The following is a 17,365-nucleotide window of genomic DNA, read 5'->3' as shown; positions in this document are numbered from 1 at the left end:
AAGAATAAAAAAATTAAGTTGCAAATTTTTTTTTATTTTTAGTTTTAGTTTTACGTACTGAATTGTCATAATAGTATAAAGATCAAATTATTTTATCCAACATTACCAAAAAAATTTGTTCACAGTGCATTACTATAATCTTATTATGAAGATAATTTAAACTTTTAACCACCATTTCAGTTTTAAAAAGAAAACTTTTAACTATTATGCACACCCCTACTGTTATGCGTATTATTTTATTGAAAAGAGGGTAGATAATGAATCAAAATTAGTTTATAAAATTCATTATTCTTTTCAGCATTATTTTTCTTTGCTATATTCGGACCAAATAGAACACAGCTTAAACTATCCATGTTAGAGAGGTGTCTATATTTTACACTAGTGCTCACTTAAAAAAAGAAAAGAAAAAAAAAGGAAGAATATAATCTAAACTTATTATCAAAAAGAAGAGTACATGACCATCAAACGTTTAGGTCAACTAGTATGGGGTTGTTCTAATTTAACCAGAGGTCTCAAGTTCAAGTCTTGAAAATGCAACCAGCATGATAAATCTCCTAAGGGGGTGTGATAGAGGCTTTCCTCATAAATGAGCTGACCCGATCTCAATCTAGATTAATCTGATCCCGTATTTGTGGGCTAGAATATTAGAAGCTATTATGGAAAAAAAGAAGAGTACAAGCTAAACTTGGATGTAATTTGTACACTCACCACTCGTTTGGCATTTTGACAAAAAAAAAAATGCTTTATATATAATTCGTACACCCACTACTTGTTTCGCATTTTGTATGATATATAGCATAAGCCCACACGGATTTCGCGAGCAAAAGTTATATTAAAAAAAAATAAGTTTTATTATTTTCAACATTTTTAACCTTAACTCTTTTCATAAAAACAAAATAGACACGTATAAATATGTCAATAAAAAGTTCAAACTTGAGATTTTTTAAGGAGGGATAGGTGGCAGTGCTATTAGAACAACTTCTTTTTTGGCATAATTACTTTTTAGATATTGACATACAAATGAACAAACATTTTGGGTATTTTTTATATAAAAAATTGGGTGTTTAGTAAAACCTAAAATGATTAAGCTTCCGAATATTAATTATTTCGGTGCAGTTCTTAAGTAAGGTGAATCTTTGAAGCTTATATTATTTAACAATTATTTAAGCAAGTCTATTTAATATATAACTTTTTAGCAATAGAAAAGTTCCAATTCTACATTTTTTTTCCAAATTTAAGAGAGTCTTATATATTTTATGCCCTCTGATTTTATAATTGATTTTTTTTTTACATTGAGTCTAATTAGTTTTTTTTATATGATTATTTGTCTAAATCAACTATCAATCAATCAATCAATCAACTAGAGTATACAAATATTGTAGAATGAATGGCCTAAAAAAACCTTCACTCTGATTGGTTGATACAATTTAGTCTCATGTAAATATTACTTTCTAATTGGTTGATTTCATTTAATATGTTTCCTCGTATCCTATCCTGCATCTTTTTTCAAATGCAAATTGTAAATCACCGCTTGCATAGAAGCATTAATTAATTTGATTTTCTCCATTTATGGCATTTGCCTGTTACAAGTTCCCATGGGACTTCATTTTTCCCCTTTTTCATAGTCCCCAGGCCCAATTGTTAAATTTCATATTTTTTTTCAGTCCATAAACCATTTCATTCATTCTTAATTTTTGTTTTTTTATCAATTCGAGCATCACTGTCGTCTAAAAAGAAAGTTCAAGCACTATCAACTCCCACCTCTGAGGCATCACTACCCACACCCATTTTTTGCTGCAACAGTTGTCGTCGGTGCCACTGACATTAATATCGGAGCCACCATTGCATATCCCAGACCCCAACTCATAGCATCCCTTTCTTCATAACGCTTTGAATTTCTTTTTCTCTTTTAGAAATTCACCGCCTTTAAGGGGTTCCCTAAGTTTGGCGGGACATATTCTCATTTTCTCATTTTCGTCGGAGGGACATTGAGCTTCACCAGACGCCGCCGTTCTTTTATTTGAGGGCTTTTACTCTCTCGTCCCTTATCATCATTGTTGTCGTCGGTGAAGTTATCTCAATAGAGATGAGGCAAGGGTGAGGTTTTGATTTCTTCATGTACTTTTCTTATCTTGGTCATTGATTTATTTTTTCCTGGTTTTCAATCTGAAACACGATGAATGGCACTGGTGTGAGACATTTCTTCATTATTAGTTGGTTCTTTTTCAATAGCTGTGATATCTGTGGAATGAGCATCATCCCTAATTTGAGGCAAATATTGGATAGCTCTATTATGCCATTTTTCTTTATTTGTGATGTTTAGACGTAAGCTTTATGTGCATATGTTTTACGGCAAGACTTTTGTTTTTGTGCTTGTGACAAATTTTTTTACTTTCTTTTACCTACCGGGAAGGATTGTGCATGATGAACAATGGTGATCAATAATAAATGCAACTATTTTATACCATAGTATATATTCTTATAATTATAATTATTTTTTAAAAACATTTGTAAATATTAATAGGAATTATACAATTCTTATTAATTGGATAGTGATATAGATTAATTTTGTTTCAAGTCCTTCAAGAATCAAGGATCTCCCCTCTAAGCAATTCTATCGCCATGGTTTCAGTCTAGAAAAACTACTGAGGCAAGTTTTGGGAATGAGATGTACAAGGTCTTAATTATTGCAGCACTGAGTGTGATGTTAAACTGGTCCTTCGTTGTTGGCCAAACTAAAGGAATTGGAAGGAATGGCAGCAACCTATCATATTGTAAATTAAGATTGTTTTTACTTATCAATTTTACATTTTCCAAACATGAATGAAGAACTATTAGCCTTATCTTATATATGTTTCAAGGAACTACAAATGTTGTAGCAACTTAATTTTTCCTGAAGAATATACACTCTCAGATAAGAATGGCTGCTTTTGATTTAGTTGGTAATCCAATAATGCTAGACTCTCACCATAATATATTTTAAGAGCTCATGAGAGTTCTCATATCTAGAAGTTTGTATCTATGAGCAAGGAAATTTATCGTCACATTTATTTTGAAAAATATGTTCATTTTGGCTTTGGCAGTTAGAGGCTTAATACTTCCATGACCATACTACTGTAACACTTGTCATTGCATTAAAATAGTCACCTATTATTGATTCTTCTGCCACCATTGGTACTTCAACCACTGTGTGTGGCGCCGAGGCAGGCTATAATACTACTTATGGTGCTTTTAACGAAAACACTGATGGGATTGGTGTGACTAAGCCGGATTCACATGCTTTGAAAATTCTGTAAGTTTTTGGCATCTGGTATCATGATAATTGTTCTAAATCTTTAATAATTCAAAATGATATTGAGAAATGTTTAAATTGTTTTAGTAGCGACAAGGGAGACAACATTAGAACATCATATGTGTATCATCTAGACCAATCTAAGAAATGTGTCACTATAGGAGAGATAAGTAGAAAATTTCCCCAAATGAGAACACTTTTATGGTCAGAGGGTTATTTGCTGTTGACTATCTGACACAAGTCAAAGCCAGGCTCAAAAATCTTGGGAAACTTAGGGCTATCCTCCAGAATGAGGTCATACCAAAGTTAGTGCAATGTTGACACAAAGGCCTTAGGTAAAAATCCCAAGCTTGGGTTGGCAATTCTACAAATGATTTTCTTGGTGATATGAAATGTGACCTCCTTGAGATTAAATCACAATTTACTTCAAATTATAATAATTTAGGGTTTCTCCTTTAAAGGATTATCAAATTGTAAAGTTTTATAAACAGAATTTTTCAAAAATTCTTTTAAAGAAATCCCAATCTTGACAATTCAAATCAAACATGACTTAAGAACTCTAAATCAGAGTTTTAAAAATAAAACAGAAGCTTGAAAATCAATTAGGACCCAAATAATGAGTTTTAAAACTCAAAAATAGATTTTGTGTAAAAAGTATCACGCGCGCCGCAGCTTATGATTGGTGTGCTGTGGTGTGTCTTCTCTGTGCCATGTGCGCAACATGAAACGCATTGCACGAAATTTGACAGATCAGTGCTGTCATATGATAGCACAGGGTGCGAACTTCCAACGTGTCCCAAATCTCCATTCGACGTCCAATTGAGGTGGTTCTGGTATTTACACGAAGCTTTCTCCTAACTCTAACTAATGGCACTAGTTTCACATTTAAACTTATTTTCTATAAAAAGTTGGATACCAAAATTCGTTTTGATCACTTTTTCACAAAATCTCCCAAATAAAGTGTCCCAATTCAACCACACGTGCTAATAGTTTACACCAACCATCCGACCACACTTAATGGACTCGTGTGGACTTGTGCAATACACCACCCACAATAAAAAAATGCTTAAATCATAAAATCACCACTCAACCTTGATTTTCACAAAACATAAAGAGGGAGAAAATGTTGCACAAAATCAACTATTTCATCTCAAATTTCTCAAAATACATATGTTTCTACTTACACAAATATTTTGGCCTTATCCACAGGTTCATAATCAAAAATCACTAACTTAGGACTCAAAATATATTAGTTATACACAAAATCATGTAAGTAGTGCATAAAACACGTCAAATAATTCTAGTTGGCAATTATAATAACAAATACATATGGCAGTATCAAAAGAGAGGCATATAGAGGACTACTCTATAAATCCTAAGCCTTTGTATGTTTTTCCCTACTCGAATCCAATGAGCTAAGTCCTAAAAATATTAAAGCACGAGAAGGGGAAAGGGAGGGGGAGGGGCGCGCAAGGGGAGGGGGATAGGGGAGGGGGCAAGGGAAAGGGAGGGGAACTTGTCGAAGAGAAGGAAGGAGAGGGTTGTCGGTCAAGCTCAAGGGAGAGGAGGAAGGAGAGCACTTTTGAAGGCGTAAAGAGGAGGAAATGAGGGAAGAGACACAGCTGATGCAAAAATGAGTGGGAGGAAAAAAGTATTTTCTACAACGATTCCCTTTTTATCCGGTGTAAAAACTATAATATGCGTTGTCAAAATTACAAAAATATCACCGCCTACATCATTTACCTTCCAACCGATGTAGAAAATACCCTTTAAATTTCATATTTTGTACTAGTACTATAGTGTTATCTTGTAACTGGAGGAAATTGTGTTATCCTATATCTGGACTATAATATCTACTAGTTTGAAATTGAGGAAGCTATCCAATTGTTTTTGATTTGTAATAAAGGGGCACATGATCACAACTATCCACCACTTCTTTGCTGGACCAGAAAACAATTACTTCTTGACTATTTTGAAATGTTTCTATAGGATATAAAAAGGAGAGAAGGAGTACTCTTTCTCAAGGTTACTGATAAGGCTATGACAAAACCTTTTCAATTAACTGTCTTTTTGCTTCTTCTTCTTCTTCTTCTTCTTGGTTTTTTTTTAATTGTGTCGATTGTTGAGCCAATAGCTTATTTTAATTATGTTTAAACCTTCTCTTCCAAAATATGCTTGTCAGTTAGTGTTCCTGTTAATGATAAGAATTGGCCTTCATTTTAACCAATCATTCATCATGATATTGCCAATGAGATACTAATTTATGCTTAAAGGATGCAATATTTGGCCTTTGGGAGTTGGTTAGGTATGTGGACTTAATACATTAGTTTTTTCATTAACAATGATATTCAAGTTCATGGAACAGTTTGTTGCAAATTATGTTTGAATTCTATCCCTAAATTTCTTTTTTCAAATTTTATCTAGCTATTTCTAGTCAGTAATGAAGGTTGGGCAGGGCCACAAATATCATCATCACATAATGCTCCTGCTAAAAATGTTGATTCCTAGACCAATCACCCTTCAAGGTAATATAGGCATTGGTTGCCATTGTTGGTGTTCAAATTTGTATCATTTGCTTGTTGTTTTTCATGTTGCTCTCTTCCATAATTAATTTAGTGAACTAAGAAAAGATACTGCCCTTGAAAGTAGCAGTGGTGGTGATGGAGATGAGGTATGCCCTCCATTACCTATTAAGAGGGAAACCCTTTATGATGATCCAATGCTGTATGGGTATGTTTGATTATAGTTGTCCTTTGCTCTTCTTGGGGATTATAGCCTCATTTTTTAATCAAGATGTATATTTAGTGCTTTTACATCTTTTGAATTGCATGTCTGATATACTTTTTATATCTAAACATTGTGTTTCATGGCTTCACGAAACATACAAAACATGTTTATATCTACTTAGATCCCACTAGACATTAAATGCTGCATTTTCTATACACCAAGTGAAATAAAACAATTTTTTACTCTCATTTTGTCTCTTGTAACTTGCTGAGATGCGTCATCCAGTATTTTAAAAGATTTTATCTCATTTTCGAGGTTCCAAATTAAGAAGGAAATTTTATGATAAATAAAGTAGAGAAAAAAATTGAAAGATTTTCAAAAAGATCAGAGATAATGTCAATAAATTTTATAAGTCCAATTTATGATGGAACTTTTAGGTCATTAGTCGCAGGCACTATGTAATAAATTTTTATATGAAAAATTGAAAGACTTTTAGAAAGATTGGACATAAAGTCAATAAATTTTATAAGTTCAATTTTATAATGGAACTTTTAGGTCACTAGTTGTGGGTACTGTGTAATAAATCTTTAATTTTAAAGAAACTTTCTCCCAACGATTATGTCAGAACGAATTCAAATCCATAACTATCTTTCTTTTCTGTATTGAATCTCATTAATATTATTATCATTGTTATTGCCCTTTAGTGCCCAAATTTTGGGAATGGCGAAATGATAATTAACCTTAAAAAATTATCTTATCTTTATTAAGCCCATGCAATGCACGGGATTAAATTCATGGTTGCACTAAGTGAAACTTCTAGATACAGACAGAAATTGATTTTTGTTTTATGTTCTAGATAAAATCTTATTTTTTTATATTGATTGTAGATTTAGATTTTCATATTGATTATGATTTGTTTTCGTATTTTTAATTGTACCCGAAAAAGATTGTTTTTGATTGGTGGATGGACTTTAGCCTAATGTTAATTTATTTTTTCATTAATTAATTTTATTGAATTTTTTTTTATCGATTGACAGGATTTAATTTATTTTTCTATTTTTAATTTATTTTAATCTACTTTTATCTTTCTACAGGAGATTTAAATTACAGCACAGGAGTGTTAATAACAAAATTAACCAAAATTAAATTATTAGTTACTCGATTTAAATTTTTTTATTTCAGATTTTTTTATTAGTATTCTCCCAATGTTGTATTACTGATCATCCGTGCAATGCTTGTGGATGATAGTTGCCCTTTATCTAGCTAATTAGTGTCGATGGTTAATGCAAGTAGGATTAATGCAAAAAAATATAAAAAATAAAAATGTCTAAAATTTTAAATATACTTCTATATAATAAATTTAATAATAAATTTAAAAAGTAACATTATGTTATTTTTTTCTCATGAAGAGTAATTATAAAAATACTTTTCCAATATTATTTAAAAAAACTGTACCATAACTTATAAATAGAATCAAATAAACTTTTTAAAATGTGACTCATAAATTGGATTAGAGAGAGTACATGTCTAAAAAATAAAATAATTTCATATTTTAATTTCTTTATTAGTATATATATTGATATATTTTTCAATATCTTGAAAATCTATGTCCTCTTCAATAATCATGTTTAGGAAATTAAGATTAAATTTATGTCCTAACATTTTTTTAACTTGAGTAATGATGTTTTAAAATAAATCATAATCACCTCTCTCATTACAATTTTTTTTCTAATTTTTAATTTAACATCATATTGAAAAAAATTCTTACATTTATGTGACCTCAAATCTGCGCAATGCACGGGATTCAATCTAGTTAAATTAAAACATTGTCAGATTCAATTAATAATAGCTCTCTGAACAAAATTGTTTACATTAACACAGACTTCAATATGAGATCTCGAACTAAAACAACGTATAATTATCATTCTTGCTACATCAATATCGCATCTATCTCTAGTCACTAAATTTTATTTTATGGATGATAAATGGGCCCAAGCCCATAAATTAGAGTTGGGCCATTGCTGTTTTCTTTCTCTGTTTTTTTTTTTTGGGAGAGTGGACAGAAATGTCTTTTAATTATTACTCCCTCCATTTTAAATTATAAAATACTTTTAAACAAAATTTTATATATTAATAAAATTTATTAAATATACTTTACAATCTTACTTTTTTAAGAAAAGAATATAAACTGTTAAAAATATTCTTCATTTAATATTCTATTAATAAAAGAATATTGAAGAAAGAGAATATATAGGAAGGGTGATATTAAAAAAATATCATTGATGAAACTTTATTTTTATTAAAGTGTCTCATATTTTGGGACACTAAATCTTTTTTAAAAGTGTCTTATAATTTGAAACGGATGGAGTAATAATTAAAATTAATTTAAATACTTTTCTTAAAACATTCTAACATCGATTGGTGAAGCTGAAGCCTCAAGCTATGCAGTTAAGTTTTCATTTTTGATTCATAAGGTAATATCTCAAAAATCTAAACATACTAAAATGATCCTTTCAATGTGTCTATTTAATTTTGTTTTCAAAACACATAAATGGAATCAAACCAAATGAATGTTGGGTTTGGATATGGATTGTTCTTGTCGAAATAATAAATAATTCGGGTAATCAAATTATCCAATTTTAATTATATATTATAAATATTATTGCTAAAATATACAATGAAAAGCCTCCTCCAACAATGAAGATATCACAAGTTTCATGATTTGAATTGGAACATAAGCTCAAATATACCTGCTTAGTGCTAATTGGTTGATGGTTAGTAAAAAAACATTCAAAGCATTGAATGGTAAAACATTGTCTTTTCAATGATCTTCTTCCAACTCTTTTAAAGGTAGGCTGGGTTGATATATCCGGCCATCTTTGGTTTTTAGGCTCTTTTCATTTTTATTTTAATTATGAAAGAAAACTTTTGTCAGTATTTATTTCAAACAGAACCATTGTTCTATGTTGAGATCTTGGTTTCATGTTTACTTTTTTATTTTTATAGTGATAGAATAATTATGTAAAAATAGATTCAATGCTCATATTTACAAAATTACATGTTTGGGATGTAATTTTATAAAATTACAGAACCTACTTAAATTTAATCTATAAAAGTTTGTAATTTAATTTAAAAATGTAAAAAAAAAAGTATGTAAAGTCTTTCCACGACAAAAAAAAAATTTAACTACATTTAGGTTTTTTTAATCTTGCAAAGCAATATTACTTAGTTCTGCAAAGTAATTAATGTTGTTTAGTGGTCCTTGATTATAATTCTTCCAATTCGATATGCTTATTACTTAGTAAAATCACAATAATGTCCATGGTAAAAATAAAAAAAAAATTGATTACAATTACCGAGGTAAGTTTACAATCACCGAGGTAATTGTAATGAATGTTGGTTAGCATGGTACGTTTGTCTTTCCGGTGGCCATATCAGAATTCAGAAATACCAAATACTCTGCTTGCCTTCCAAAATTAGACTTCTGATTTTTCAGTCATCGCCAAACAAGTAGCTGCAGCCCGAAGCCTCCAGTCCAGGCCAACATTACATTATCTCCAGGATATGAATATACCTCTTATTATCATTATCCTTATCCTTATTATTATTTTCAATAAGTAAATAATTAACATTAATATATATTATATAGCTTAAACTAGGGCACGTATATAGGATACCTCCTCAAGTAACCAGAGGGAATGTATAGGGTGCAAATGTAGAGACAGTAGAAAAAAGTTAACAGAACTCTGAAAACATTGATTAATTAGCTAGTAATAATTTTAAAGAGTTATTCCCTAAATTAACAATATTACCGTATATAGAGTCTTTTGCAAATACAAAAAGTGATTCTTATTATAAGGTGTTGAATAAAAAGATTGAAATAAACTCCTTAGTTACTTTGGGGGGGGGGAACATTGCACAGATGACTATAGGTGACTTCATTTTTCTCTCCATTTTTAGTATAGATATAATTGAAAATTTGAGATAAAATTTAATAAAAAAATAACATAAAAAATTTTCTTAAAACATGTGTGAAAGATGTCCTAAACACCTTATGAATAATTTAGAATTTTTTGTGTTTGTGGTCCTGTGTAATTAGAGTTGTTCATCTGTGGTTTATCCATTAGAGTTATTTTTTTAATGTTTATATGAGCGTGTGAATCTTTTGTGTATAAGGAGCCAATATTCCATTAAAAGGAATTGCCCTTGCCATCAATGGGAGCTCAAAATCTAATTTGCATTTAAATTTGTATTCGGCTCTATGGCTAATCAACTATAGTTTTTTTATAAAGACGCTTCGTACTTTAATTAGTTTGTGGAAGCCAAGGTATATGTTGGGCAACTATTAGGTGGGTTGACATCTCCTAATTAAAGGTAGTCGCTTAATCCAATCGCTTACGCAATTAAGTTCAAAGCATGTGGTGTTCTTAATGACATAGATATCATTTGAAGTATATATGCACCCATTTGAAATTTAGATACTCATGTATATAGCCTCATAATTATGTATGATCTTGTCATACCTTCATGCAACATGCGCACAAAATATGTGTATGGAAAAGAGCTACATAGATAAGATATACCAATGAATGTTGGTCGTTTAAATACAATGTCTCAAGTTTGAATTTATGTGAATGCAAAACATATCTTTGAAAGAGTTACATTTAATGTGAGTCAAATAGTATTTGAATATAACTTAATTAGATAGTCATATAAGAGAGAGATGAGATGTTATTTATTTCTATTAAACTAATAATTAGAGCATACACACACACACATCACATGTTCAGTATTGATGGAGTTGTGCCAGACGCATCGCTTTTCATTGTTAGATATAACTTACGATTTGGTAGGACCTAAAATGACAATTGACAATTCCTAGATCCAAATCATATTTGATAATTTCATTAGTACAATAGTAAGTACCTGTATTTATAATTTTTTTTATATTTCATAAAAAATGGAAACCATTATGTTCCCTATACTCGAAGTTAATAACAAGAGAAGTTGCTTAAAGATGGAAATTAAAATAATATATGTAATTTCAACTTAAACTTCCAAATTACAATCACTTCTTGGTAATTAGCATAAGTAGATTATGTCATTCTAATTTAGTAAGGGGGCCGAGCTTAATCAGTAGAAAATGAAATCATCATATCTTTAATATGCCCTTAACGAGTTTAACGTTCTCCACAAAAATCATAATATCTTTAACGTGTTCTTTTACAAAAGTATATGCTGCCTTTCTTTTAATTCATCAAAGAGTATATATAAATATATATAAACATAAATATTTAATTAAAGATTCCCCTTTGAATAAAATAGAGTACATTTGCTTTTGGTGACAAAATTGAAGGATACTTATTCCCTTGCTTGTAAACGAGATAACATAATTAAGTCATGAAAGACAAAATTAGTTGGAGATCAAGTTATTTTAATTATCATACAACCACGAACACCCGCGCGCATTATAATATATTACACAATAATCACCTCAAAAATAGCCATCGATGCCGACTCTTTTGCAAATAAATTAATATTGCTTATACAATATTATTGCCAAATTATAAGACCATTACCTTTTTTTTTTTCACCTTTAGTTTTCTGTCACGTTCAAATTAATTTATTTCTTCCTATAATTCTCTTGGGACTTTTAGCTTCTGCATTCCTGCGAGCCTGGCCTATATCTCATCCCTGTCTTTCACACAATCTATTATCTTCTGCCCAGCGCCTATGGAAATGGAAATAAGATTAATGTACCAAATTATAAAGTTAATATTATAATAATTAGACACGGATTAATCCATGGAATGAGATTAGGGTTTTTCATCTGCAGGTCAAAAAGAAGCAGCTAGCTAGGGTGGTTCTTCGTGTTCAAGCACAGAAGAGGCACTGATATAATTAATCAAAGATATTATGCATCATCTATTATACCACAATATATAATTAAACAATAATCTAGTTATATACTGAAATTAACCTCTACTACAGAACAAGAACGATGATATATAGCTAACAATAGTCAAAGAGAGAAATAATAATAATAATAATAATTGAAGTTAAAATTATATTAAGAGGGTTCATCATTTTGAGTGTAGGTTTTACCAAAATGATGAATAGGTTAGGGATTATTATGATCATCATTTTCTTCTTCATCTCCATCACACTGCCTGCCATGCCGAGACCGTAAGAAGAAACCTATTTTGCCAACCCAAAGATATGGCTCTTCCTTCGTCTCTCTCTGAAACCCTGAAACCGCCACCACCTTCTTCGTCTTCAAACTGAAGTGGAGAGTAATGAGTCCTCATCTTCAACAATAGCTTTGCTTGAATCAAAGCCTTAGAGCTGACTTTTGTTCCTGAGAATCCATGGCCCTCCATCCTCGCCTTCCACGTCTCCATCCTCTCGTACTTGGGACAATCCACGCCGTCCACGTCGTAGTTATTCAGCATCGCCTTGATCTCCTTTCCCAGAAGCTTCTTCTCTATCCTCAACCTCTCTGTGCTGTCCAGAGGTAAACAATCATCCAGAGAATCGAACATGGCGGCGAAATAGTGCAACGAATCAGTGAATCTCGACAGGAACGTTCTGGGGCTTCTACTTCCTTCTTGCTCGACCAGCACAACAATGGAGGGATTCAGGGAATGAACAAATCCCAATGTGTCAGAAATCTTCATGAAACTACTCAATGTGTTCAAGTAAGACACCAGATTCACACCCACTGTTTCATTTTTTTTCTTCCTTAGGTTAATCACACGTGAGCCTCGAAGCAGGCCTTGGAATTCAAACACCAGATTGGTGAATCCCTTTGAGAAACTGATCAAACGCGATTCTGTTTCTTGAAGCTCTTTGAGGTTCTTCCCGAATCCAGTGATTCTCAGAGATATTCTGTTCCCGCTGGTGGCCTTCTCGGAGAGAGATTGTATAAGAGAAGGCCATTGAAAACCATAGGAGACATCGAAGTCGATGACATGCAATGCTCGGTTGTTCCTGTCTTCCTCGTTCTCGAAGGCTTCGAGGATGGCTTGGTTGGCTGTGAAGTGAGCGAATTGGTAGTACGGTGAGACTCGATAAAGATCAGTGAACGCTAAGAACTCTTCTTCGCTTGTGGGTTCTTCCATGAGCATGTCGTAGAAGGGGGATTTGCGGGTGAGAAGCCGGGCGGCGAGACCATCGGCGAAGTAAGCGACGACTCGTTGGACGGAGTCACCGGTGAGAGAGACGGTGTGGTAGAGCTGAGCGAGGTTGTCTAGGCCGGAGTTAATGTTGGCGTCGTCGACACAAGTGGCTGTACTGAGAAGGAGATGAATCAGAGGGAGGCCATTACCGTCTTCCAAAACTCCTCTGCCATGAATATTATTATTTCTCATGAGATTGTGATCTTGACGAAGCATTTGCTCTCTGGTTTGAAGCAGCCTGAAGATCCTGCTTTCGAAGCCTTGTTCATACGACGAGAAACAGGAACTATTAATATTGCTGTGATGATCTCTCGTACTGATCATCATCATCTTCCCTTTCTTTTTCCTCTCTCTACCTGCAGAAACTGAGAGGCTCAGATTCAGAAGCTCTTCTTCCTCCGGATCTTCCATAATCTGAAGAAGATCGATGAAGGACAATGAGAGAGACGAGGGATAATAAATCTAGGCACAAAAAAGACACTGGTGTTATATATGTTATATCTATCTTTCTCTCTATATATGTCTAGTTCTGGGGCTTTACGTTTACAAGACTGAGAAGGGATATGTCACAAAAATTCCTTTGTGGCATGACATGGGTATATATAGGACCAAGAAACCAAGGCAAATATGTCTCCTACTTCTCTAATATTGAAACTATTTATATTTTGACTCATATATATGAGACTAATTTATATTTCTGACTTGTTTTTTTCTTTTTTGGCTGGCTGCTAGCTGAAGTGTAATTGTAGTTTGTAATAAGACGGAGAGATTAAGAAGGGTATCTTTTTATTCTTAGAGAATCGATCATGAGTGGAAGTGGAAGTGTGTGTCTTGGGTCAGGGAAAACACATTGATGTTTTCATTAATAATAATAATATAATATTAATTAATAATACAGAGGGACTGTTTTTCAAATCTATGAAAGGTCCTGTTTTTGGGTCGCTTTTATAATAACACTCTTTGGTAGTTGAGAAGGCTTGGAAGATGCCATATGCATTGGACAAGAGACAGCGGTGTCAATGGGGAATCAAACGTACCGTCCTTTAAACAATTGTCTTCGTTCTCTCACACTTTTCCCTTCCAATTCTCTCTATCTTTTCCCCCTCTCTTCTCCTATTCCTTTTCCCTTTCTGCATAATATACATCAGTTCAAACTTGCATGTGCTAGTATATATGCATGTGGGTGTAAATATATACATAGATCCACTAACTGACGTTTGTCTTAATGAAATAAGTTGGAATTCGGAATTTGAGTATGTGTGGAAGTAGAAATTTTTTTTGGAAATGCTCGAATTTTGATCAGATAGCTGTGCGTGTGTGTGTACACACATGGATCTAAGTTAGGGTTGGAAGAGAATAGGGTTTTAAATAAGGTTTTGATGGAAATTACAAAGAGGCTGCTTGGGATTCCTTATGGGTATTGTGGTGAAGATTGATCTGATTGGCAGAAATGAAAGTTTCTTACAAGGATTTTGGCTTTGTTAGCCACACATTCCTTAAGTACATAGGGATCCTGCAAGGGAGAGACTTTTGACACTTTCTCATCATAAATATGCCAGGACAAATAGAAGCTAACAAAAAAAAAAAGGTCACTTGATTAATTACTTCCTGTAGGAAGTGGTTGATTTTTCTGATATGGACTATTACTATATCCGCTTATTCAAATCAGATTTTTTCTTCTTTCCTTTCTGCTAGTGATTGGTCTAGCAGCCAAAGTAGGTTAACTTTTTTAAAAAAATATATCACAGAAGCATCTGATAAGAAAGAATCTTTAGATCATCATCAGCACACAGGGCAATACAACATTTCAACTTTCTCACCGAAATAAATATGCTGCAAGAACATCCATCCTTGAAAGGTATATTTGTTTTTTCAAACACCGAACAAGTTAATAACTTAATATTTAAAGGTTTCTATTAATATATAATTGGGCTGACACAGTGTTGCACCAGAAATATGAAAACTATTAGTGAGATGATGAGATTGTGAAGATGGCATTGGAATTTGTGTTTGAAATGGTCATAGGAAGAAGTGGAGGATCCTGAAAAGGTCACATCAAACATGGAAGAGCACTAAATTCTTGATTGTCTTGTTAAGGGAGGACAGTACAAAACATATATGTATATATAAGATATACAACTTGTTAATAAAAACAATATGGACACTAATTAATATGCTCCAAATAGGGCACATTAATAATATGCTGCCTCATGTAATCTCAAACTGACAAATGGCAGCTTCTTGGATGGCATTAAACTACATTATAATGTATCTATATAGCTAGCTATCTGGTATAACAGTAACAGGAGAAATAAAGAAACAAGAATGAAGAATTCTCCATACATAAGTAACCCTAGCTAGCTACCTATTACCTAGCTGCTAGTTCCTAGCTCCTCTCTATGTGAATTTATCAGTAACAACGAAAACAAAAGAGAGAGAAGAGATAAATAGTATATGGTGAGAGACCAAAACCGAATTGCAAGAAACCTCTTGGGTGTCAAGTTGATGAATAGAGAAGAGAGAGAGAGAGAGAGAGAGAGACGGGAAAGACGGAAAAGGAAAGAGAGGAAGAGAAGGGAAGTGGTAAGGTAGAAAAACATGCCTGGTGTCAGACACAGCCACGTGAGGTCTTTCTCTTCTCATATTCTCAAAGGCAAAGCAGACAGACAGACCCAAATTCCTTTTATTTTTTCCCCCTTTGCGTGCCAAAATCAACCACAAAAAGAAAATGATAACTCGTTCCTTGTTAGCTTCCCTTGGTAAAATAAGTCATTTAAATATTCATGTTTAAGTCACTAATCTAACTAGCTACTAGTACGCGTGCGTGTGTGTGTGAGACTATATATCATGTTTAAGATCAGAAGGGTATACATACACTGATGCTGTTTTCTCTGTTTACTTTATTGGAGCTGGTTATTCCAGAATTAGAACTTTAATGCAGTGAATAAACATACGTAGAGGAATTCATTCTGATGTGTTATCTATCTATCTATCTATCTACCTAAGTGAAGATATGAAGAAAACGATAACTCATCAGCCTCCCTTGTTTTTTTAAAAGCTATTTTAAATGCCCGGGGATCAACTCAAGTTTAGGTCTAGTGTGTTGGGATTAAAATTTGTAAAACTGAAACTTTCAAAGACTAAAGTTAGTAAATTGCAGCTGTAAAAATCATATACTATAACATGATTTATATTTTAGTACATTTTTCTTTTAAAAAATCAGTTTAACATGATTTATATGCTTTTATAAATACTTAATCTCAGTTTTAAGCCAAAAGTCATTTCTCATCAATTTTTGCCCAACCCAGATTAAAATAGTTTAACGTCAGTTATGAGATTCAAGCTTCAGTTTAGACCACCCAAACTGAGGTTTAATTAGATTTAACCAAACTTATAACCGTCATTAATCTATCTATCTATCCATCATGTTTAAGATCGAAGGGGTGTGTGGGCATACAGTTGCTATTTTCTCGGTTTACTTAATTTGAGGTTATTCCAGAATTAGAACCACAATGCGGCGAATAAACACCTGTAGAAGAATTCATACTACTATCATCAGTTACATGTATATATATTTGGAGGTGATGAAGATAATATGAAGAAAGTGAAAGAAACAAGAGGGCATGGGCATGGCACGTACAAGGTATATAGAGGTAGCATAGTATTGTAGGCGTATAGGAAGAGGGTTGATGAAGAAGGCGCGCGGTGATGATATATGAAGAGATGATGAAGAAGGCGAAGAACAAGAAGAGAGATGAGATGGGTAAAAATGGTGTCAGGCGGGGGAGAAGAAGGAGTGTTGTAGGGTAATCTGAGCTACGGGAGAGGGAAAAAAGAAGAAAGAAACAAAGGAAAAATAGTAGTGGAAGGTGTCAGACAACCCCACGTGAGGGATTAGTAATTTTGTCTTGAGGAATATTATAAGTATATATATTGAATGAATATTGTGGGTTGGATTCTCGAGAAACAAACAGGGTTGCATCCAAATCCATGTAGTGTTTTGGCCTTTGCGTGCGAGATCCCATTGCGTGAGAGAATGAAAAACAAGAGAACAGGTGAGTGAGTGAGAGAGAGAGAGAGAGAGGGGAGAGAGAGAGCAATCGTGTCAGTCATCAAAAAGAAAATTGATAGATAGGGAAAGCGAAGTAGAGCAAGTAAGTCATCGTCC

The 17,365-nt window shown here is 32.8% G+C and overlaps 1 protein-coding gene and 1 pseudogene across 2 annotated transcripts; one reads left to right on the top strand and one right to left on the bottom strand.

The window, feature by feature from the left end:
- Positions 1–3,101: 3,101 nt before the first annotated feature.
- On the top strand, positions 3,102–3,683 carry LOC129285687 (mitochondrial outer membrane protein porin 2-like; annotated as a pseudogene).
- Positions 3,684–11,664: 7,981 nt separating this feature from the next.
- LOC129294488 (GRAS family protein RAM1-like) lies at positions 11,665–13,818 on the bottom strand. Of its 2 annotated transcripts, XR_008589399.1 has the most exons (2): positions 12,125–13,818; positions 11,665–11,750 (listed from the first exon to the last, which is right to left on the bottom strand). XR_008589399.1 is itself a non-coding variant. In XM_054932918.1 (1 exon), the coding sequence occupies exon 1, from the start codon at positions 13,606–13,608 to the stop codon at positions 12,181–12,183; it is 1,428 nt and encodes a 475-aa protein (XP_054788893.1). In that variant the 5' UTR covers positions 13,609–13,818; the 3' UTR covers positions 11,921–12,180. The 2 variants fall into 2 exon arrangements, 1 of the variants encoding a protein (XP_054788893.1); XM_054932918.1 differs by lacking the exon at positions 11,665–11,750 and having other exon boundaries at positions 11,921–13,818.
- Between the last annotated feature and the right edge of the window lie 3,547 nt (positions 13,819–17,365).

The sequence above is a fragment of the Prosopis cineraria genome, unplaced genomic scaffold, assembly GCF_029017545.1.
Source record: "Prosopis cineraria cultivar Desert tree isolate PC_DT_omini unplaced genomic scaffold, ASM2901754v1 PC1, whole genome shotgun sequence".
NCBI classification, from domain to species: Eukaryota; Viridiplantae; Streptophyta; class Magnoliopsida; order Fabales; family Fabaceae; genus Prosopis; species Prosopis cineraria.
The sequence above is the reverse complement of the archived record's forward strand: the minus strand, read 5'-3'. Positions and strand labels throughout refer to the sequence as shown.